A 21,647-nucleotide genomic window follows, 5' to 3' on the forward strand; every position below is an offset into this window, starting at 1 on the left:
AAAAAATTATATTAAAAATATTTAACGTATATAGAGAGACATACAAAAAGGAAGGCGAGTGGCCACCCGCCCCCGCTCCCCGGGCTGGGGGGGGTCTGTAGCGGGGTCGGTGCCGCTTCCCCCCCCCGCTCTCACAATGCCGCACCGCCGAGCCCCCGCCGGCGCGGGGCCGCCCCTGGCCGCGCCCCGCCCCTCCGCCCTCCCCCCTCGGCCGCCGATTGGCTGCGCCGCACGCCGGGCTGGGGCGGGCACGGCGCTGATTGGCAGCGGCGGCGGCCGAGGGGCGTGGCGTGGCGCGGCGCTGTCAGGCCGGGCCGGGGCGCGGCGGGAGCCGCCCGCGGGGCGCTGGGAGCGGCAGCGGCGCGGCATGGCCGGCTGAGGCGGGCGGGACCGCCGCCGTCCCGGCCCCCCCCCCCCCCCCCCGCTCCCCGGCCCCTCTTGGTGGGCGAAGGAGCGCCTGGATCAATGAATGAATGAATGAATGAATGGCGGAGCGCCCCGCCGCAGCATGAGGCGCCGGCCGAGGACCGCGCCCGGGCTCGCCCTGCTCTGCCTCGCCGCCCTCCTGGCCGCCGCCGCCGCCGCCGGGCTGCCCTCCAGCGCCGCGCCGCCCCCCGAGCCCGGCAGCGGCAGCGGCGGACCCTCTGAGGGCAGCCCCGCCACCGCCGCGCCGGATCGGCCCCGCGGAACCGCCGCGCCCGCCCGGAGCAGCGCTCCGCCGCCGGTGCCCCCGGAGGAGGAGGAGGAGGCGGCGGTAGCGGAGGAAGAAGAGGAGGAGGAGGCGGCAGCGGCGGGCAGCGGCCCCGCAGGTGAGCAGTCCGCGCGTGTCCATGGCGGGGGCAGTGACAGCGGCAGCGGCAGCGGGGCCACCGGCTGTGGCGGGGAGCGGGACCGGGCTGCCCCCTCCCTCCCTCCGGCCGGCGGACAAAGGGGCGGTGGGGGACGGGCGGCGGCTCCCCGGGCCCCTCCGGCTGCAGCGACCTCCGTGCGGGGCGGGAGGAGGGACCCCCGCGCTGCGCGACCCCTGGGGGCGTCCCACCGCCCGGCCCCTTCTGCCCGGTGCGGGGCTGGGGCTTGGGGGGGGGGGGCAGCGACCCCCGCGCAGGGCTCGGGTGGGCGGTGCGGGGGTGCTCGGGGGGGTGGCGGCGCAGCTGCACCCACCCCGAGCCGTGCTGGTGGTGTTACTGGCGTTACGGGTGGTTTTGGGGAGCAGTGGGGGTGGGGGCTGGCCCTGGGTCCCCAAAGCATCCTTCGTGGCAGCCGTCCCCGGTGTGCACCCACGGAGCGGTTGAAGACACGTCCTTCCCATCACCGTTGTGTCGTGGCAGTGTCCACCCTGTTGGGTGTCCACCACCTCCTCTTCCTCCACCACCCTGTTGGACACTGGCCTTGAGCATCCCTGGGTGATACCTTGGAGGCAGAGCTGTGCTCTGAGCATCAGGGGCCCCCGGCATCCCACCTCTCTGTGCCCCCCGGTGTCCCACCTCCTTGTGCCCCCCCCGGGCATCTCACCTCCACGTACTGGCAGCAGAACAGGGCTGACCATACCTCAGAGTGGCTGGAGCCCTTGTTCTTACCTGCATTTGGAGGTACGTTGGCAGCTTGGTGGGCGCTGGGAAGAGCCCACGCTAACGTGGTACCCCATGGGTGCGCCAGGGGAGAAAAGAGCTAATTTTTCTATTCAGGGAAACACACGTCCTGCCCGCGTCGCAGTGGGGTGGGCTCGCACGGAGCTGAGGAAAGCATTATGGCCGTGGGAATAAATGGAGTTATGGATGAAGAGCGCGAGGAAGGCAGAGGGTGGGCTGGGGGGCTGCGCTCTCAGCTGAAGCTCTCGCTGGGTGTAGCGCTGAGTGACGGTGCCGGGAGGTGAAAACACTGATGGTCTTCAAAGCTGAGACTCCAGTTCACTTATAGATTAAGTGGACAAAACTCTGCTGGAGTCCATGGATGGAGCTTTGTCCATTTATCTTACCAGAGAACTCAGCTTCGCTCTACGTTTCCAAAGCTTTATGTTCAGACACATGCAAATGCTGTAGCACTGATTCTTTCCTTCTTTTGTATTTATTTTTTTCTCCTTGCCTGGAAGATGTTTGGTTTCAGTGTGTTGAGCTTCCTCTAATGTGAAAGGGATGTATTCTGCTGTTCTGGTAGCTTTAGCAGTCTGAACAAGTGGATTAATCAACCTGTTTTTTCTGGCTAGAAATATAATCAGTTGAAGATCTGTAGTCTCCTGTTTTCAGACTTCAGTTCCACTGCGGGTCCTGTTTTTACTTTCTCTGGAAGAGATACGATGGCTTAAGATTAGGAATTGCTGATAAAGGTAGGAGGGTTTGAGTTGTCTTAAAGCAAAAGCCATTTTCTCTCTGGTGCCATGATCAGACCTCGCTGGCTCGGCCACGTGCAGCGCGGTGCCACCCCGCAAACTGGGGATGCTGGAACCTGCCCCGGGTCGTGCCCAGCACGTATTTCCCTGTCTGACCTCGTGTGTAGTGTTTGTGTCTGTCGGTGTCAGAGGGCACCACCACCTCTCCCATCTCGGGCTCCTGTGGTTTTATTGAGAGCATCCCTCTCCTGCGGGCCAAGGGACATGTGTCATGCGAGGGCATTGCGAGGCATGAGGTACCTGGTTTAGCGATGGCTTTGGGATGCTCTCGGATGTCCATATATGATGCTCGCATAATGTCTTTTTATGTCTGCTGCCACAGGAGGTGTCAGGGATGCACGTCGGCAGGTTGTGTGTCTAATCCTAGCACTGCCATAGACCCCCCCCCCCCGCGGGCTGCCCGCACCTCTGTCTCCGATGTCGCTTGTGAAACAGGAGCACTGGTGATGATAACTCTTCCCCGCCATCCCTGGCTGTGCTGAGTTTTTGTTGTGGAGGCCAGCATCACCCTTTGAAGTTGTAAAGTGCTAATTATTAATGGCTACAGCCGCCTGATCTCAGAATTGCTCTCCAGTGCCTTTACGCTGCGGTGATGGCCAGGGTGGGAACGCAGGGGCAGATTGTGTGTAATTGTTACTCGTTGGCGTGGCAGGTTGAGAGTATCCCTGGCTGATGGAGGATTGCGACTGTGGGTCGGGTGGGTTTTGGGGCAGCCGGGGGGAGGTGCTGGGCTCGGCAGCATCCCCTGCATGGGTTGGGGGCTCAGGGGGGTCGTAGGGGTGGGTGGCACAGCCACGGGTCTGCGTGGGAGCTGCTCTCCCTGGGGCTCATGGGGGGCTTTTCCGTGCCGAGCCCATCTGCCGGGTGCTGCTGGAGTCCTTAGCAGAGGTTTGCTCTCCGCGGGCATTAAACACCGAAGGCACAGAAAAGCCAGTGGGCACCATGGGTTTAGCTGAAACCCTCATTTTCCTTTAATTCTGGCATGTTTTCAACATTACTTTTTTAATTCAGTAGGTAGTTAATGTATTATATGCTTTATTGCATGAAACAAATAGGCCTTTTCTCATACAGGTTATTGGAAAGGCTTCCTTTAACGCTGGTGGCGTTATTACTGATAAGAAATTGGTGTGAGATTCCTCACATTCAGTGTTTGTTAAGCGCTACCAAGGTTTAAATTCTGACTTCGATGCATTTTTCTCCTTCTGATTTAAGCAGCACTTCAGCTACTGCCGAGCTGCCCGCTTGCTCCGCTCTTGTTCTCTTCCCTTTCCCAGTTCCACGATGTTTATTTTTCTTTCCAAGCCTGTGATCATGTTAAAATCCCGGATTTTGTTTTTAAGAGAAGTAAATTGCTAATCCTCATGTTTGTGGAGACAAGATTAGAAGTATCCCCCGCCTTATCGCCAAAGCCTCTAACACTCGCCACGGAGACTCTGCGTCTTCCTTTTGTACAAAATAGTCTCGTTTTAAAGCAAAAGCTGGAGTTTTGCTGACTTGGGGCTGGCTGCTGTTGGGATGGATGCTCGGTGCTGGAGCAGAGATGTGGCTCCTGTGACCAGCGTATCCTGGTTGGACTTTCCCTGCCTGAAGAACAAAACTTCTCTATTCTACCAGTTTCTGTAGGGCAGCGTTGAACAATATGGGTCTCTCTCAAGGACATTTTGTTCTGACTCTTTTCCAGCCCCGCGCGCAGCAGATGGGTGGGCTGAAAAGCCCGAAGCTCCTTGCACAGCCTTGTTGTCCCCATGCTGTGGCTGGGCCAGCAGAACAGCTGCACCCAAACCCTGGCTTTAGGCATCTTTAGACCAGAATAAGTGTTTCAAAACTTGAAAAACCATTGCCTTCTCTCCTCCCCGCCGTTTCTGTTAGCGTTCCACCTGGCTTCCTGGCTCGCCAGGTCCCAGATGTGACCCTGAGTCTGGCTCCTCACCTCTGCGCCTCGTGGGACGGGACAATCACCAGTTTCTGCTGCAACCGCAGGGCAGGAAATGCAGGTGTCCGGGTGGCTCGGAGCAGTTAACCACGAGAAGGCGTCCCGTGCTGCTGCGGAAATGGGTGACAGCTGAGTCAGGGCGTGCAGTGATGTTTGGTGGATCTCCGGGCGTGGGGCCATCTCTTGCTGGGATGCTCGCAGCCCAGATGGAGGAGGTGCAGCCAGACACCCCCCCTGCTACGGGTGGTGGCTTTGGGTGGGATTAGCTGCTGGGTTTAGCTCGGAAAGAGGAGCCTGGCAAATCCCCAGGGGTGATGGGGGTGGCCTGGCTAATTGGCTGGGCACAGGGGAGGTGGTGGGGTGAGGAGTGGACCCGGTTGTGAGCGCTGGCTTCGTTTCTTCATCATCCAGCTGGGGAGGTGGAGGGGTTTGCTCTTGTGCAGGGTGCATAGAGAAAGGTCCACATGCTCCATGCGTGCAGGAGGCACCGTGGGGATAGGTCTTGTGTGTGTGTGTGGGGTCCCTACAGCACCAGCAGTGTTGTTGTAGGGGGAAGAGTTTGGTCCAAGCCATGGAGCCATCAGCAGCCAGACCCTGCTGTGCTCCTCAAGAGGTTGGGAGCTCTCAAACCCTGGTGGGACAGAAACCACTGAGTTGCTGACGGCAGTCTGGGGACATAGAATCATAGAATCATAGAATTGTTGAGGTTGGAAGGGACCTTGCTCGTCCCCTTTACAGCTCTGGGTGACTCCTCTTCTTCCGTCTTCCCACCCAGGCAGTAGCCCTTTGGTGGAGGTCTTCCCACTGAGTTTGCCCCGTGATCAGCTTTTTCCCCATGCTCGCTGCGACAGGACTCTCAGATGTGTGTGGATGTTCAATGCCCGTGCAGCCGGTCAGGTTTCCACGGCTGGGGCTGAGCGGTAGGTGAGGCTGGATGTTTGTGGGGGGACTTCTGCAGCCTTAAAAATCTCCATCTCCTTAGGTCTGAGTGCCGGTCCTGCTCTGTGGTGCTGGGCTCGTACGCCTTGAATGCCCTGAGCTAATGGGGGGCAAGTGGAGGGGCTGGGGGGGGCGAGCTAGGGCTGTCCTCTGCTCATCACTTAGGAAGGCAGCTTAAGCTTTCCTTGTTTGAGGGCTCGGGATTGTGTTCAATGTGGTTACCGAGATAACTTGCTTTCAAGATGTCAGCAGGATTTAAATTATGTTTTTTTTAAAGAAATGGAAATTAAGTTACAGACGTGAAGGCTGAGAATAAGGAATGTGGTTGTGTTACTTGGGATCAGTATGGGAGCAGCCAGGGCAGAGAGCGCCTTTTTTTTCAATCAAGTAATAAATTGTGGGGTTTGTATCTTTGAGCTTAAAATAAAGGGATGTTGCCCACAGCAGAAAATGTCACTCCCTTGTCTTCCTCCCTGCCTCCACGCTCCCGTCTGAGTCATTCTTGAATCAGATGCATCCAACTGTCCTGACTCAAGATTTTGAGCTTCTTGGACTTAGCGATGCTCATAAAAATCGGGATGGTTCTGGGAGGATCTACAGAGCATCCACGGTCTTGTTTTTTAGCTTCCCTCTGCAGGGAGCAGCACTGGGGTTTTGCTTTATTTCTTTTAAATGATAGCCGAGATTCGGACATCGTCACATCTCTGAGCTGCCACTTGGAAGATACCACACGTAAAATAGGACTGCTGCTGTGTGGGGTGTCGCAGTTATTTATCTGGCTGCCCTTGGTAATACCCAAACACCAGCCCGTGGGGAGGCAAAGTTGCCGAAACACCAAATACAGTGGTTTGCCTGAAGCTCTGTGGTGGGCAGGAGGGGTTCCAGCCCCCTTTGCCGCTGCCAGCGGTTCTCTGGGCTCTGCGATGGTGGTGGTGGTCCCCAGGGCTGGGACAGTCGGGGTCAGGGTGCTGGAGCATGACTGGGGGGGGACTCTCGCAACCCAGATGGGGGTTTGCCTGGGGTGCAGAGGTGGTGCCTGCCCAAACAGCTGGGAAATGCGTGGGCGAGCTTGGGATGGGTTTCCCGGCCGGTGACTGGTTTCACCGTTGGAGCATCCTGCTGGGATGCAGGGGGACCCTGCCTCTTCCCGGGGAGGCACCGCGGGCTTCATCCTGCCCAGCGTGGACCGGGCTGTGCCGGAGGGGACAGTACTGCCACAATTGATTGGGTTGCAACAAGATGATCTTTAAGGTCCCTTCCGACCCAAACCATCCTATGAATTAAGGAGGGATGGTGCCGGGCTGGCAGCGGAGCCCGTCTCATGGGTGTAACCCCAGGGGGTGAATAACTGCATCCCAGAGGGGACTGTGGTCCCTGGAGGAGGCTGCAGCATCTCAGGTTCTACCCAGCTGGGTGGTGGTGGTGGTGGGCATCGAGCGGGTACCCGAGTCTGTCCCCACCAGCCGTGTGTGGGTGAGCAGCACGAGGACATCCAGGACTTCCCGCACCCCGTGGCTGTGGGCAGAGAAGCACAGAACAAGCCGTCCCCGAGGAACAGAGAGCCCGGACGTGAGTCTGCTGAAGTCAGGGGAAAGATTTCAGAGATTTTTTTTTTTTTTGACAAGAGCCCATGGCCTATAAATACGCGGGGCGAAGCCATTGTGCGGCTGCTAATATTTGCCGCGCCAAGGCCAGCTGACTGTCAGGAACTGCTGCGGATCCGAGGTGCTTGCCAGCGCTGCCAAGAAGCAGGCGAGATCTTCGCAGTGGCGGGATGCATCTGCCGTCGTTAGAAATAAACTCATGGCTGTGCTGGGTGCCGAAGGCAGGGATTTCTCTGGCAGCCATCTGGCTGGAAGGGAAGGCTCCTTCTGCTGGACTTCTGACGGGCACTTAAAATAAAACACAAGAAATAAATAATGTTAAGGCGGTGGATTGTTGGCAGCACCTAGGCTGCACCTGGGGCTTGACTGAGCTCCTGAGTGAGGTTGCAGCAAGGGCTTGGGGGGGCTTCAGAGGTCCTGGAGACCCACAGGCTTTGCTGTGCGTCTGAGCTCCACAGGGCTGCCTTGTGCAGTGAGGCATCGCGCGGGGGGCTGGGGGGGGGCCGAGTCTGGCACTTTCTAATTGGTTGGGGATATTAATATGTTTTTACGAGCTAAAGGCTAGATTGCAATCTAGCCATCTGCCCTGCCTTGGGAAGGGGGTCGCGTGGCTCCACCACCCCAGGAGAACAGAACCGGCTGCAATTCAGTCTCATTAAACTGTCTGAAAACCAGGGTTTCTGCTTCACAGGAAATTATTCGCTTTTTTTTTTTTTTTTTTTTTTTTTAATTTGACTTTTAGCTTGGGTCAGACTGAAGGTAAATGGTGGTTCTTGTGTTGCATCTGCCGACGCTGCCGGTATGCTGGGGGGTCCTGTGCCTTGAGGCTGCCCCGTAAGATCAAGGCCCTTGTCGCACTTGGGGCTAAATCCATCCCCAGTGTCGATATGGGGGCTGCTGGGGGGAAATGCTCCCAAAATCCCAGCAGGACTTGTCTGGAGGGGTCTTTTATTGGATTAAAGCTTGTTGATCTGGAAGCATTATGAACAAGGCATTCTTAAACTGAAGGAGGACTTAGATGAGATATCAGGAAGAAGTTCTTCACGCTGAGGGCGGTGAGCCCCTGGCCCAGGTTGCCCAGAGAAGCTGTGGCTGCCCCATCCCTGGAGGGGTTCAAGGCCAGGTTGGACGGGGCTTGGAGCAACCTGGTCTGGTGGGAGGTGTCCCTGCCCAGGGCAGGGGGTGGAACAAGATGGGCTTTAAGGTCCCTTCCAACCCAAACCATTCTATGGTTCTATGACTTGGAATAATTGAACCTAATTGGTTTGGACAGAACTTTTTCTCCCTGTAATTCAGTAGGAAACTTCCCAACGGTGCCAGTCCTGGCTCCTCCGCAGCCACCTCTCCCGGAGGAGCGGTGGAGGATGTCACCTCTTCTGATGGGGCTCCTCTCTCTTCTTCACAGCGGGGGATGCTGGAACAGAGGCCCAGCTTCTCCTGCATCCCAGGTTGGGGTCCTGTAGCTGAGCGGATCCAGGCCAGCCTGGCTGTGTCCCCTTGTTTTCACCAGCTATTTCATGGAGGCAGGGAATACAGCGGGGGGATGCTGGGTTCACGTGGTTTTTCTGGATCGCGCCTAGCTGCCTGCGAAGAATAGACCGTCTAAACACGCTGCCGGAGCGCTAATCAGCCGGCGACGGTTTGAGCTGCCCGAAGCGGCTCTTTTGTTGGAGGCTGAATTCCTCCTCTGGCTGATGCTCGGCCGGATCTTCCCATGCAAAATTCCTACGGCCCTTCGTCACACGAAACGCAGTGGGGTCGTGATGCCGGACAGGAATCGTACTGGGCAATAGCCCTGCTCATCCCCCTTCTGGACTTTTATTTCCATCCCCCTCTGCAAAAGATTTTTAGGGTTTCTGCTTTGTGCACACACGGGTCCTATTTCAGTAAATGAGGAGCCTCCCCGGAGCTGCATGAACTAAAGCGAAGCCTTAGGTTGGTCTCGTGCTGCTTAAAGTAGGATTTTTTATTTTTTTTTTTTATTTTTTCTCCTGAACACCTGCTGTATGAATTACAATTTGCCTTGTAAATGTAACCGATTCAGAGTCTGAGCATGAAAGATGGGCGTTTGTGTTTCGCCTGGAAGAAGAAAAAAGCAAAACCTCGCAGGTTTTGCTCTTGAGGCAGCTCGGCCGCGGAACCAGAGGGAAACCCGAGTCGCTCTTCCTGCCATCTGTAATTCAGTTGCCCCCTGTCCTTATAAACGAGCCACCAGAAACATGACGAGGCAAGCATCTCTGCTATTTATAGCTCGCGCCGCTCCACATGCCTGTGTTAAAAATCAGCAGCTAAACGGCTCTGCAGCCCTTCAGCGAGAGGCTTAATGACACGGGAGCTTTACGTGCCCGGGGAGATGGGGCTGGGCTCAAAGGCTGCCGGGAGCGAGCCTTCATCCCTGGTGGAGGGGATGGATTCTGCAATGGGGATATTTCTGCTGGGCGAAGGGGAGCCCCTCCAGCCTTGCTCTGCCTCTGGGGAAGGGGTTCTGGATCCGTCTGACCCCCCCCCAGGGCTCGCCCCTGCTCCAGCCATCACCATCCAGCCCCGAGGTGGGACTGGTGCCACTGGGGATGCTCCCGGCGGGGTCGGTCCTCCCACCTCTCCCCCGCACCTTGGCTCTTTGGGGCGGTTATCTCTAGACAACATATACAACAATATTCCCCAAGCTTTAAAAAAATATATATATCTCTATATATTTTGAGGCTGCATTAACCCTTTCTTTCTTTTTTTTTTTTTCTTTTTTTTTTTCTTCTCTCTTTGCGGCATCACCTCTGTGTAATTTAGAGGTTGCCAGTAACCTTTACCCGTTTAACTGGTCATGCCGCTTCTCAGACGAATCTGCTTTATTCCTGGCAAATTACGCTGCCGCAGTTTTCAGGCAGCTTTACTCTTATTTTGACTGACTGGCTGACTATATTAACTGATAGTGCTGCTTGGGCTGCTTTGATCCTGTATTATTTATGGAAATGATGGCATATAACTCTGCGTAGCTGATTAATGCTGCATGTATTTTTAATGTGCTAGTTCTACTGTTTGATCTGTGCTAAATGATTATTCTCTGATGTGTTTCTGGGTTCATTTTCATTCTTTATGAAAAGGATATTGAAATGGACTGTTTGTTTTGTTGCTTTTTCCCCCCTCCCCCCCCCCCAGTGGTCTCATCTTGCGCTGGTTTTTAAGCTTTCACAGATTGTTTTTCCAAGCGTGGCTCTGCCGCTATTGCATGGAGCATTTATACTTTATTACTATTAATTTGAGCATTTCATTGGTGGCATTGCTCTAAATTCATTGCTGTGTGTGCAGTTGTTTGAAATTTCCTGGAGCTACAAGGTGGAAAAACAACCATTTAGGTGATGCTCAGGTCTTCCTCGCGTGTGATTGCTGAATCCCAGCTTGGCAGTGACTCAGGTCCAGCGACATCTGAATGAGAAAGAAACCCCGCTAAATTGGAGGGGGTATAATTAATATTTTCTGTGGCCCGTCACAGGATGGCTAGGACTGGTCAATATTAAGAAAATGACTTTAATTGCCAAGGGAGGTGTGTGCTCGACCCGCAGCTTCCTCCTGTGTGGCGGGAGATGTGGTCGTGGCTGGGGAGGGACCGGTGGCCGAAGGTGGTGTTTCATCCCGGGAAACACCCGTCTCATCCCATGGCTCATCCCGTGGCGCGCACGGCACGTGGCGCGCTCCTGGCGCTGCCGTTGGGGAGGGGGTTTGGTGTCCTTCATCCCTCCTCCAAAATCCTTCCCCATCACCAGACGTGGCCAATGGGGTGGAAGGCGGGAGGTCGTTCCAGGAGGACCATCTGTGAGCTGGAGGATGAGCATTTCCCTTCCCCGGGGGCAGAACAGAGGGGGGCGAAATAGATTATTATTTTTAAAAAAAAAAATTTTTTTTTCCTCTGCCTTTTATAACACCTGCTTATTTTCACGGCGCAGGCAAGGGTTGTGTCCTGACCCCACGGTCAGACACACCTTCTCCCCCAGGCGCATCGTGCTCCAGCAACAACAGGTTTGCGAGGATGCTCTCATGAGCAGCGCTGTAAAGATGCAAAGCAATTGCTAGTTGAAAATCTTTAAAGGAAGGCTTTCTTTCCCCTCCTCTGAACAGGGCTTTTTGTCAAGATCAGCAAAACATCTATCTTTCTGCAAAAGATACCTTTTCCTTTAACGGGCTTTTCCACTGAAAACAGTTTAAACCTGACATTTTGTTCCCTCCCTTCAAATCTTTCAAAGCTCCTTGTTCCATGAAGAACTTCAATAATTCATTTTCCTCCTGCCCTCTGTCTCAACAGAGATATATATATACACATATGTATTATGATATGTATAATTTTTTTATGTATTTTTTTTTTCTGTTGGGTATAACTCTCGCCTTTTGTGACCAGGAACAGGGCAAACATTACAGACTGTTTTCTGGTGTTCTTCCCCTGCCCCAAACCAGAGATGTGCCAACCTGAGCACTGCAGTGACCAGTGATTTTGGGGGGGGGGGGGCGGTGGGGCGGAAATCAAGGGGGGGATACACCGCGTTCGGCGCCGAGGGAACAGGCAGGATTTTTGGATACGGCTCCTACAAAGCGAGTTCTTTCCCCGAAACACGTCTGGCTCGCAGACGCCTGAGTAATGGGGCAGAGACACCCCACCTCGGCGGGCGGTTGGATGGGTTGGATGGGAGGAGGGCACGGTGCCATGGGAGGAGGGCACGGTGCCATGCCCAGCGCCGGCGGCGCCTGCGGAGGTGTGGGGGGGGTGTTTCTCTGCACCCCTTCCTACCCCAAAGTGCAGCCTGGGGTGGGTGTGGGGAGCTGGGCTGGGGTGCAGTCAGGACCCCGGGATATCCAGAGAAAGTGGAGAACCTGCTCCAGGTTGTTTATCCAAACAAAAGGGTTGCTCGGATTCAAGCGGAGCACCCCGACCTGTCGGCTCTTGCCTGGGCTGGGTGGTTGCTCACTTTGTGCCAATGCAGGAGACGCTGGAGCCTCCCCAGCTGACGAGAGCAGCCCCTTCGTGTTCTGCCCTTCCCTGCCAGCGGCACTTGGGTTTTTTCCCAGTCCTTGAGGAAGGATTTGGGGGGATTTGCCTTGTTTTTAAGCACCCTGGGGTGACTTGGACCATCCATCTCCTGGCACTCCCCTCCTCATGAAGGTCCGTGTCCTGTTAAGATCTGTCTCAGGGGGATTTCCAGCAGTGCCCCCCAGTTCCCGGGCAGGGCTGGGGGTCCCGCGGTTTGGGTGGGAGGGAGCCGTCGGGCTGGGTGGCATCGCCGTGTCTGGCACAGCATCACCCCCCGGCGCGGGGAGCAGATGGGGAGGTGGAGCCGGGCTGCTCGGCCAGGTTACAGGCTACGATAAAGCAAAAGTGACGTCGAAAACTTAAATACCTGTTATCGGAGAAACGCAAACAGAGCCTCCACCTGCCTCCAGCCTTTCTCCCGTCAAGGGCAGGCTGCACGCCCGGCGTGGAGCTCCCTGCAGAAGATGTTTTATTATTAACCTGCTTGCTTTGGCTTGGCTGTGTTGTTGAGAAATCCAAGCTTGACTCCAGATAATGAATGACAAACATTTGTCTGGGCTTAACCATTTTATTCTGCGTAATTTTTTTTTTTTTTTCCCTCCTGGAAGTTTACAGTAAGTTGTCGACGCCGTGCCCTTTGACGTGGATTAGCGCTGACGCCTCGCAGTTGGATCTTCCCGTCCTTTTCACATCTCGGTTGTTGCTTTTCAAGGGAGGCTTTTGTGCATGTCTAATCTATTTAAAAGGAAAAATAAACAAGAAACGGACTGATCTCTGAAGGGGCAGTCGGGTACGAGCGCGGTGCTGGTTTCCCTGCAGAAGGCGGCGAGCTTTGGGGTGGGATGGAGGGAGCGAGTGTCCCACCGTGCCCCCATGGGATGGGCTGCCCAGGAGAGGTCCTTTCCCCCCAGCACCCCAGTTCGGTGTCAGGGGGTGCCTGGAGAAATGGCTGTCACCAATTTTTGGTTTACAGACCCCTTAAAAGCTTTCCAGTAGGTGTGTAGATGATGAGTTCAGGCCTTGTGGGCTGGGGAATCGGTGCTTTCCTCTCTCTGCTCCACCACCCATCGCTTTGTGATCCCTCTTAGGGACCTCCCTTGTGTCCACTGTCATGTGTATACGTGTGCTAGACGTCCCCCACCCTAGAGCTGATACCTCTCCCACCTATATATATAATACCAGGTGACATATTTAATAGCATGTGCAATATTGGCCATATTCATAGAACCATGGAATGGTTTGGGTTGGAAGGGATCTTAAGGATCATCCAGTGCCACCCCCTGCCCTGGGCAGGGATACCTCCCAATAGACCAGGTTGCTCAAAGCCCCGTCCAACGTGGCCTTGGACACCTCCAGGGGAAAAAAATACTTCTTCCTGAAAGAGGCCTAGAGCCTCTCTGTGCATTGCTGGCGTCATGTCGGGTACCTGCAGCTCCCCTGGATTTGGTAGGATTTGGGATGCCCCTTTGCAGATGGGACTCAGATGCTCCTTTTGCCGGGTTTCTCTTCGGCAGCAGAGCTGGTGGAAGAGGAGCCACTGCTCCTCCTTCTGCCGGCCCTTTGCAGGGGTGTCGCAATGCCAAAACAGTAATTATAAAGCCCTCAAAAATGGCGAAATGGTCAGGATAGAAATGTCAACAAACCTCTTCTGGCTGACCCACCGGCTGCAGAGGAAGCTCTGCGGTTTTGAGTGTCCCTTTGACTTGGGATTGGGCTTGTTTTTGCCAACCCAAAACCGAGTGCGCTGCCTTTGCCGAGGGCGGTTCTCCCTCGGTGGTGCCGTCCTGGTTGCTGGGGGGGTCTGAGCCTGCAGATGAGCAGTTTGGGCTGAGCCCCTCGGCTCAGATGTGGGTTTAGCGGGTGCCCGAGCGGTGGGTGAGCTGGGGAACACTCCGTGGGACGCCCTGACCCCTTCTGCCCGGCTGCCTCCCTCCTCCCCGCCGCGCTTCCAAGGGTTTTGTCCGTTTAAAGAGGATTTGGCTGTTCTGCGGGACAAGGGCTGCTCCCTGTGGTACTCCGCTGCTGTGGATGGCCCCGTGTTTGCCGTGAAGGTTTCAGAGAATTGGCTTTAAGTCCCTGTTTATTTGTGGTTGTGGAGCTCCTGCTGTTTAATGGAAACATTTCGCTTTTGAAGGTGAACTATGGCTAGAAATAAATGCAGGCAATCCCTGGCGGCTGAGGCAGGACAGGGTGGAGCTGCAACTTCCATCAGGGTTGGCAGCAGCGCGGTGACGAAGGAGAGAGAAATTAAAAGCCGCCGTGCAGGCCTGATTGAGGCCATTAATCTGCCGCGGGGCGCGGGGGTTTAAAGCAAAGGTGAGCGGGAGGCAGGGGCTGCCCACGGCAATGCCCGGCGCTTTGTCCATGGGGTGAGTTTGTCCTCTCTGCACTTATGCCATGGCTGCAGGTGATGGAGGAAGGTTTGGAGTGTGGCTTAGATGCACCGTGATGTCCCCTGCCCCTGTCGGCTCCCGCGGCAGCGAGTCCCCAGGAGACGATACCAGATCTGCTGCGGTTCCCCACGTCCAGCGATAAGGGACGGCTTTCTCCGTCCGAGTGTCTTTTTCCATGACGTGCCCTGGCCCGTATCACTTCCCTCATTGAAAGCTCAACTTCTCCTCTGTGGATTTGCCAGCAAATTTCGTCCCGTTGCAGGATCTGCAGCCCGGTTTGGCTGGTGCTGGATGAAAGCAAAGGTGAAACAAGTTCGGAAAGGGGGAGTTAAATCACCTGATGCGAGCTGGGAGCAAACGCATCACCGTGTCCCGTGCAAAGTGTAGCCGGCCAAGCACAAGGTTGCATGATAAAATAAGGGAATAAAACTTTAGGAGCGGGAAACCTCTCTTCCCAGCTCGAAAGGCGTTTTCCTTGCCCTGTCCCGGCAGCTCTCTCTGCTTGCAGCACGTTATAACTTACAACTCCTTGTCTGGCAAGAGTTATGGTAACTCCGAGTTGGCCCATGGGGCCATGGCGTCATAGCCTTGAAACAGGACTCAAACGGCAAAACCTGCCCGAAACCAGTCGGGATTACTCATGCTTCGTGCTATCCCTCTCCCCGGCTGGAGTTTCTGCTATGGTAATTCCACCTATTAAGCAAGGAGACAAAACACCTTTATTAAACTTGGAACCGAGCTCAGGAGCAATGAGAGAACTGGGACTCGCTGGCTTCAGACCATCAAAAGGTTTTCTTCTCTTCAAGTTCCCTCTGCACAGACTTTAAACGGAATGAGAGAGGAAGAAAGATACTTTGCTGTTTGTGCTGCATAGAAGTCTGCATTTAAATGTTTGTTTAGAGTAGGAAAAAAAATTAGGAAAGTGTATTGGGAATGAATCCTGTGATGTTGGGGCTTCACCTGACCTCCAAGCTTGGAAATGCAATGAGCTGAGATGGATGGGGGTCTTGGCTCAGGTCTGTAAAGCTTCTTTTTGTTAACATTTTCAGTAAGTGTTTATTAACACCGTGGCTAAAAGAAGCCTTTGTTAATGGGTCTGTCCCTTTGCTGCTCTGGTGCAGGAGCTGAATCTTAAAAGGAATTGCCCTGGGCACCTGCTGGAGTTACTGATAAAAGTTTTCATTCCAGATTTTCTCCACCAGCTTAAACATAAAATAGCCTAAACCCCTCCAAAGCAAGTCTGCTCTATCTTCCTCCTTAGAAAAGCAAAAAAAGTTGTACAGATGCCTCTTGCTGCCTGTGTGCAGAGCTGTGCCCCGGCCCTGTGCCTGCGGAGAGCGCCGCTTCGTGCTAAACCAGCTGAGAAGCTGGGCAGGAGCCCCTTCAGCAGTTTTGTCTTGGGGGGATTTGAAGAGAGTTGCTCAACGTTGTCGTTGGCTTTTGTTCCTTTTGACTGCCATGGCCGTCCTGCGGCCGAGGCGAGGGAGGGCTGCTCCGGAGGAGCTGGGTGGAGAGGGGGTGTTGTGGTCGATCCTGGAAGCGCCTGCGCAATTGTCCGGTGACATGGGGACGCATCTGCCTGGTCCCGTGGCCCACAGCGTGCATTGGAGGAGCAGGTCTTGCCCCGAGGTGGGGCTCAGGATCCGACCTTGACCCCTCGGTCCATCTTCAGCTTCTTAGGGTGGCCCAAAGTCTCCCTTTGAAGGCATCTCTCATCTCGGGGGATTATTAGAGCAGTTTAAGAAGCGCTCCTGCTTGCTCAGAGAGGAACCTGGGCATGATGCTTGTGCTGCCCCAGAAGGTGAAGGCCTTCTCCAGAGGTCGCGCGTGCCCCAGCACTGGCCGGGTGGCCGTGGCAGCCCTCTGAGGGAGTATCTGCTGTTTCCAGGAGATGCAGAGCTCCTCTGCCTCTTGCCGACGCCTGGCTGGGGGAGAATGTGGTTCCCAGCATTTTTGTGTTGAATTATGGATTGAGTGCACGCCTGCGCCGTCACTGTTAGCATCTCCATGCTTTTGTTCTCTCTTTCCTCCCAGGGAAAGAGCGACTGCTTTAAATGAGAAAGAAGGAACAAGGATGACTCCTTATCACATCCACCCTACACTGGACCGAGCTTTGGTACCTCTGCTGGATGTCAGCAGCCAGGGGAAGCTGCTGCTCCCTTTGTATGTTGACGGAGCACCCAGTTATGCCATGGCTACACCTGGTGTAAAGAAATTGGGTTATGTCTTTGCTACCAAAAAAAGATGCATTTTGCAGCGAGATCAGCCAGGTGTATTTTCCACCTCACCGGGAAACCTCCCCAGAGGTCCAAGCTCTGCAGCTCGTACCAATGTACCTTCGTGGAGGGATGTGGGATATCACGGTCCCCAGCAGTCACCTCCCTGGGGCGCAGGTTTCCGCCACAGCAGCTGAGGGTGCTGAAGCAGGTGCGTTATCACCTGCCGTATGGCTTCTGTGCTAAGCAAAAAATGGCTTTACAGCAACCTGAACTTGGCCATTCCCTTTTCTTCTCAAAGGGACGGTGAGCACCCCTGTGGACCTGGGGCAGCGGTGGCCTGGGGATACGAGACCCACTTGCCTGCACCCGCGTAGCTCTTGGGGTGGGTAGTTCAGCGGATGCTCGGCACCGAGCTGGGTCCAGTGGTCTGGGAGGAGGAGGCTGGAGGTCCCAGCTGGTCCTGCCGAAGCTGAATGTGACACTGGGAGCACCAGGAGTTAATTGCGGTGACTCAGAAGAGAAGCTACCGCAGGCGCTGTCAGCAGGCAAGGTCCAGAGGGGAAAAGGCTTTCCGAAGGCTGCACGCCTTGCAGCAGTGTATTTTGGTTTTAAGTAACTTAATTGTGTCAGACAAATGCGCAGGCAGGAGGCAGCCCCTGTAGCTGGGCAGATTAGTTCCTGGCAAACTGGACCAAGTCCCTGCGTTCCAGCCTGCGCCGCTTCCCCGGAGCCTGGGAGGGGGGAACAAGCAGCAACTACTGCAAAAAAGCTCTTGGATAAGGAGGGGGAGGCGAGCCCTGGGTTCATCAGTGGAGCAAAAGAATCCTGTGCACCTTTCTCATGGATTTTAGGGTCGAAGAAGATTTGCCCTTCTTGACTTGCAGTTTGTAACCGTCGTGGTGATGGAGTCAGGTCTCTGGTGATGCCTTCCTTAATTGCTATATATTTAAGGTGTCTGGTGGCTGTAATCTGCATTTGATTGGAATTCCCTGCAAGGAAGTTTTTATTTGTTAATTCAAGCAAGGAGAAATCACTTGTGTTGTTTAACTTCCCGGCAGGCAGCTCTCTCGCCAGTGGGATGCTGCCTTAATGCGTCTTGATATTCACCGGGGGATGGTCGGAGCTGATAACGTGAAGGGAAATAAGGTGATAAAGCCAGGCCAGGATGTGTGTGCCCGCCCATGGACTGGGCTCTTCACCCCTGCACTGGCTTCGTCTCTACACCACGGCTCCTGGGTGAGCCTTGACATGCCATAAAGGAGTAAAGATGGAGAACGCAGCCTTCAAATTTTCTATATTGCTGCTCACATGGACAAAACTCATGTACTCAGTGGTGAGCCCCTGGCCCAGGTTGCCCAGAGAAGCTGTGGCTGCCCCATCCCTGGAGGGGTTCAAGGCCAGGTTGGACGGGGCTTGGAGCAACCTGGGCTGGTGGGAGGTGTCCCTGCCCAGGGCAGGGGAGTTGGAATGAGATGATCTTTAAGGTCCCTTCTAACCCAGACCATTCTATGATTCTGGGTCCTGTGTGGCCGCCTGCCTGAATGTTTACCTGCATTGATGGCTCTTGGCAGTAGGAAAGTCCTTTGCTCTACAGGAGTCATCTAGAGCAAGACCAGCTGTGATGGTTTAAGAAGTTACCACTGCCCGTTCTCCATCCTCTGCTGGAGGTCCTTGCTTCTGGGCAGGAGACCTGTTACGTGCTGTGGGATGAAGCTGGTGGCTGCACCCACCATCCTGGGTGGGGGACTGATGGGTGGGAACTTGTTAAGATGCTTTTAATAAGGCAGAGCCCTTGTGAGCCTCAGCTGAGGACACCTGGCTGTTTTTCACCGGTTTCTACCAATGTCAACAGCTGCTGCGTTGGTCACGAACTGATGCCAGAAGAAAGTGGCTCGAGGGTGAAGCTACAGACCCAACGTTGTCGTGGGGCTCTCAGAGGGGTCAGACGGCTCCTGCTGTTCCAGGGGTGAGCGCCACTGGGCACGAGGGCTGCTGTGCCGTGCCGTGCCAGCCGCTGAGCTGAGCTTTCCGGCTTATCTGGCCGGGCATCCATCAGGTGGTTTCGTGCAGAGTTATCTTTATGCTGGTGGAAGATGGGTGTTGCAGAACTAGGTTCCCTTTCCCCCCTACTGCCAGCCTGCTGGCTTTTGCTTTTGCGTTTTATATCCTGCTCTTTGCTTTTATATTTCTCTCCAGTTAGCTGTTCAGCTGCTTTATTCCCCACTGCTCGCCTTCCAGCGGCATCAGTTGCAATGCTGGAGGAGCCACCCAGATGCCCCAGTTGTTGTTGTTATCCCTTTTTCGTGGATTGTTGTCCCTTTAGTGGACCATTCCGGCAGGTCGCTGACCAGCATCCATGGGTTGGGTCAACAAATCCCTGAGGAAGGGGACGGAGGGGGGTTCTCAACCTCCCCCCCAGCTGGTACGGCTGCCTGACCTCGGGAGCCCGGTGCTGTGCCGTGCCCTCACGTTCCCCCCCCGGGATGGCACGGCACATCTCGGGGCTGTGCGGAGGCAGCTCTTAAAAGGTTTGGACATTTGCTGCAGAGAAGTATCTTAAAAGATTCTGGCTTTTGGGAACTGAGGAAGGAATCGGGGCACGTTGCCAGGACTGGGATGAACCTCTTTCTGCACGGCCCTGAGCCTGGGCTGGCAGCACCTGCCCATTTTATCTCAGCGCGAGCACTGTGTGGGGCTTTAACTGATTTATACCAGTGTCCAGGGAAAGAAAAGAGTTTAATTCTTTTAATATGGAAAGCTGTAGGCTTAAAAAGGCCTTATTAGCCTTCTGTTTAAAGATCTAATGTCACGGTGGTGTCTCAGCTCGTGCATTGCTGCTCTGCTTGAAATGCAGACATACCTGGGGGTTTTCCCCCTTCTTTTGCTCCAGCCACGTCTGCGCCAAAAATTAAGGAGCCGAGGGATTTGTCCTTGACAGGGTGACAGCGGTGGGAAGCAAATCGCCCAAAGCGAGGCGTGGTCATTGCTGTCATCTCCAGACGGGTGGGTTTGGTGGCTTGGGAGATGCTCTCCTGGATGACCTTGGAGACCTGTGGCTTCCACGCTGAGCTGTGAGGGCAGAGCTTCCCATCGTATCCGATTAATAACCTAAATCCTGCCCTGCAGGGTCCGTCCTGGGGGATGTCTGCATTGCAGCTGGGTTTCTTCAATAGGAAAGCAGCAGCGGTGAAGGCAAAGGAACTTGGGTTTTCCCTTTTTCCCTGGAGCTGGGCTGGAGGAGCGGAACCCCGACCCTTCCCTCGCCCCGGAGCCTCTCTGGGAAGGGTGGGAGCAGTAAAAGGGGGCTTCATCCCCCAACTCATCTCCTAACCCCGGTTTTCTTGCTTGTTGTTCACATAACACGACTTTATAGCCCAAATACAAACGGTTGAAAGGATGATTCTTGCTCAGGGTTTTGCTTCGTAGCGTCTTTAAAGCTGCTGTATAAATTAACACGCTCGTTCATTAGCGGCAATTCCCCAAAGTGCTGAGCAAAGTTTGTGATTTTAATTACTTTTTGCAGGGATCTGCACACACGGAGACTTCAACAGATGATTATAGTTCATATTATTCATGCGGCTTTTTTTAATCCCTTTCCCTGCTAGGACATGGTCGATAGATACTAAAATTGAAGTCTGCTAATAAATTCCCAGCCCCGTCCCGTGTGAGGGGTCTCGGATCTTCGAACTAAAGCGTTTTGCTGACAGAAGGATTAAATTTCCTGGGAGGTGCCGCAGAAGGTCCGTGGGTGAGGGGGGGTGAGCTGCCGGGGTGGCTGGGGGGCTGTTGGGGTGGTTTTTTGCCAAAGTTACATTTTGTCCCGTTTCTCTCTAACTCCTGGTCTGGGCTGGCTGCGGCACACGCCGGGCGGTAAAAAAAAAAACCCAGAGATTTTCAAACAGAGACAGGGAATATTTACATGGTTGCAGACGTTTGTGGAAATATTAGCGGGACAATCTAACCAACTAAAGCAAAACGCCAACAAAACTATTTTCAAATTAATTATATGGCTTGGATCCATTTTTTCTAACTGTCGAGGTTTTAATCCTCAAGCATTTATTTGATCTGTCTGAAGTTGCTGTAGCTTCTTGTATCATAAACATTTTAGGGCTGAGTTTCTTCTTTGTACGTGGTCTGCTTAGTAGAGACCCAGAGGCTTTGTCTGCGTATGGAAATTTATCGGTATATAGGGGTAATTCTTTAGCTGCAGCTGGGTAATCCCTGCTGCGCAGCCTCCTGCGTTACAACCCGCTTCTGAATCACTGCTGGACCGCTCCTGCTTTTCCTGACATCTTCTTCTCCCATCGCCAGGAGCTCCTGGGGTGTTTTGCCCCGCTGGGGATCTCCTAGTGCGGGAGGAATCCCAGGTTAAGGAGAATCCATATTTTATTTTAATTTAATGTATTTTTTTTTTCCTTACATTTACAGGGTTTGATCCTTTAGTCTCCCCAGACAGCTTTGCACCTGCGAGTCTGACTCCTTTGGTGCACGTTTACTGGGGGCTGGTTTCGGAGCTGCTGGCACAGGCTGCGAACTTGTTTAGCATCAAAAAGGACGGGAAAGCAGCAAAATTGCTCGGTGCTCGCGTTGAGCTTTCCGGAACTCCTCAGAAACCAAATAAATGCCTGTATGTTTGATTGCAGGTGCAGGAAAGGAATGAAAAACAGCTAATCCCAGGCATTTGTTTAAGACCCGAGAGCCCGGCAGTGGCTGGCTGAAGGAGCGGAGCGGTGGCTTTGTCACCGGGGTCGGGGGGCTGTCACTAGATGCCTCATCCCTTGGAGAAGGGATATCAAAGGCAGAGGGGGGATGGGGTCTGGGCTGAGCTGGAGTTTGGCCGAAACCCCAAGTCTGTCAGCGTCACACTGGTGAAAAGTGTTTGTGTGGCTGCTGGTGACCCCTGGAGTTGGGACCTTGGCTTTGGACTTCTTTCCATGTGACAAGAGGGAGGTTTAATCTGATTTAATTTTCCTCGATAAATATGTGTAATCTTTTAACGGTACTAAAGTGATGTATAAGCATTGAGAAATGCTTGTCTTTTCCCCCTGTTGACCCATGCAATCCTTTTATGGAACAACACAAGTGACTCGTGTAAAGCCCTTAACAGCATTAATGGGAACGATGCCGTTCTTGCCGGCAGCACTCCCGGCTCCGCAGCG

At 54.4% G+C, this 21,647-nt stretch overlaps 1 protein-coding gene across 1 annotated transcript in view; it reads left to right on the forward strand.

The window, feature by feature from the left end:
• Positions 1-471: 471 nt before the first annotated feature.
• Positions 472-21,647, forward strand: part of MEGF9 (multiple EGF like domains 9) — a 54,674-nt gene continuing 33,498 nt past the window's right edge. The window contains exon 1 of the mRNA XM_054221120.1: positions 472-809. Coding sequence (XP_054077095.1) covers positions 482-809 — 328 coding nt within the window. The 5' untranslated portion in view covers positions 472-481. The remainder of the gene's footprint in view (positions 810-21,647) is intronic.

Source organism: Rissa tridactyla, chromosome 14 (assembly GCF_028500815.1).
Source record: "Rissa tridactyla isolate bRisTri1 chromosome 14, bRisTri1.patW.cur.20221130, whole genome shotgun sequence".
In the NCBI taxonomy this organism is placed as follows: domain Eukaryota; kingdom Metazoa; phylum Chordata; class Aves; order Charadriiformes; family Laridae; genus Rissa; species Rissa tridactyla.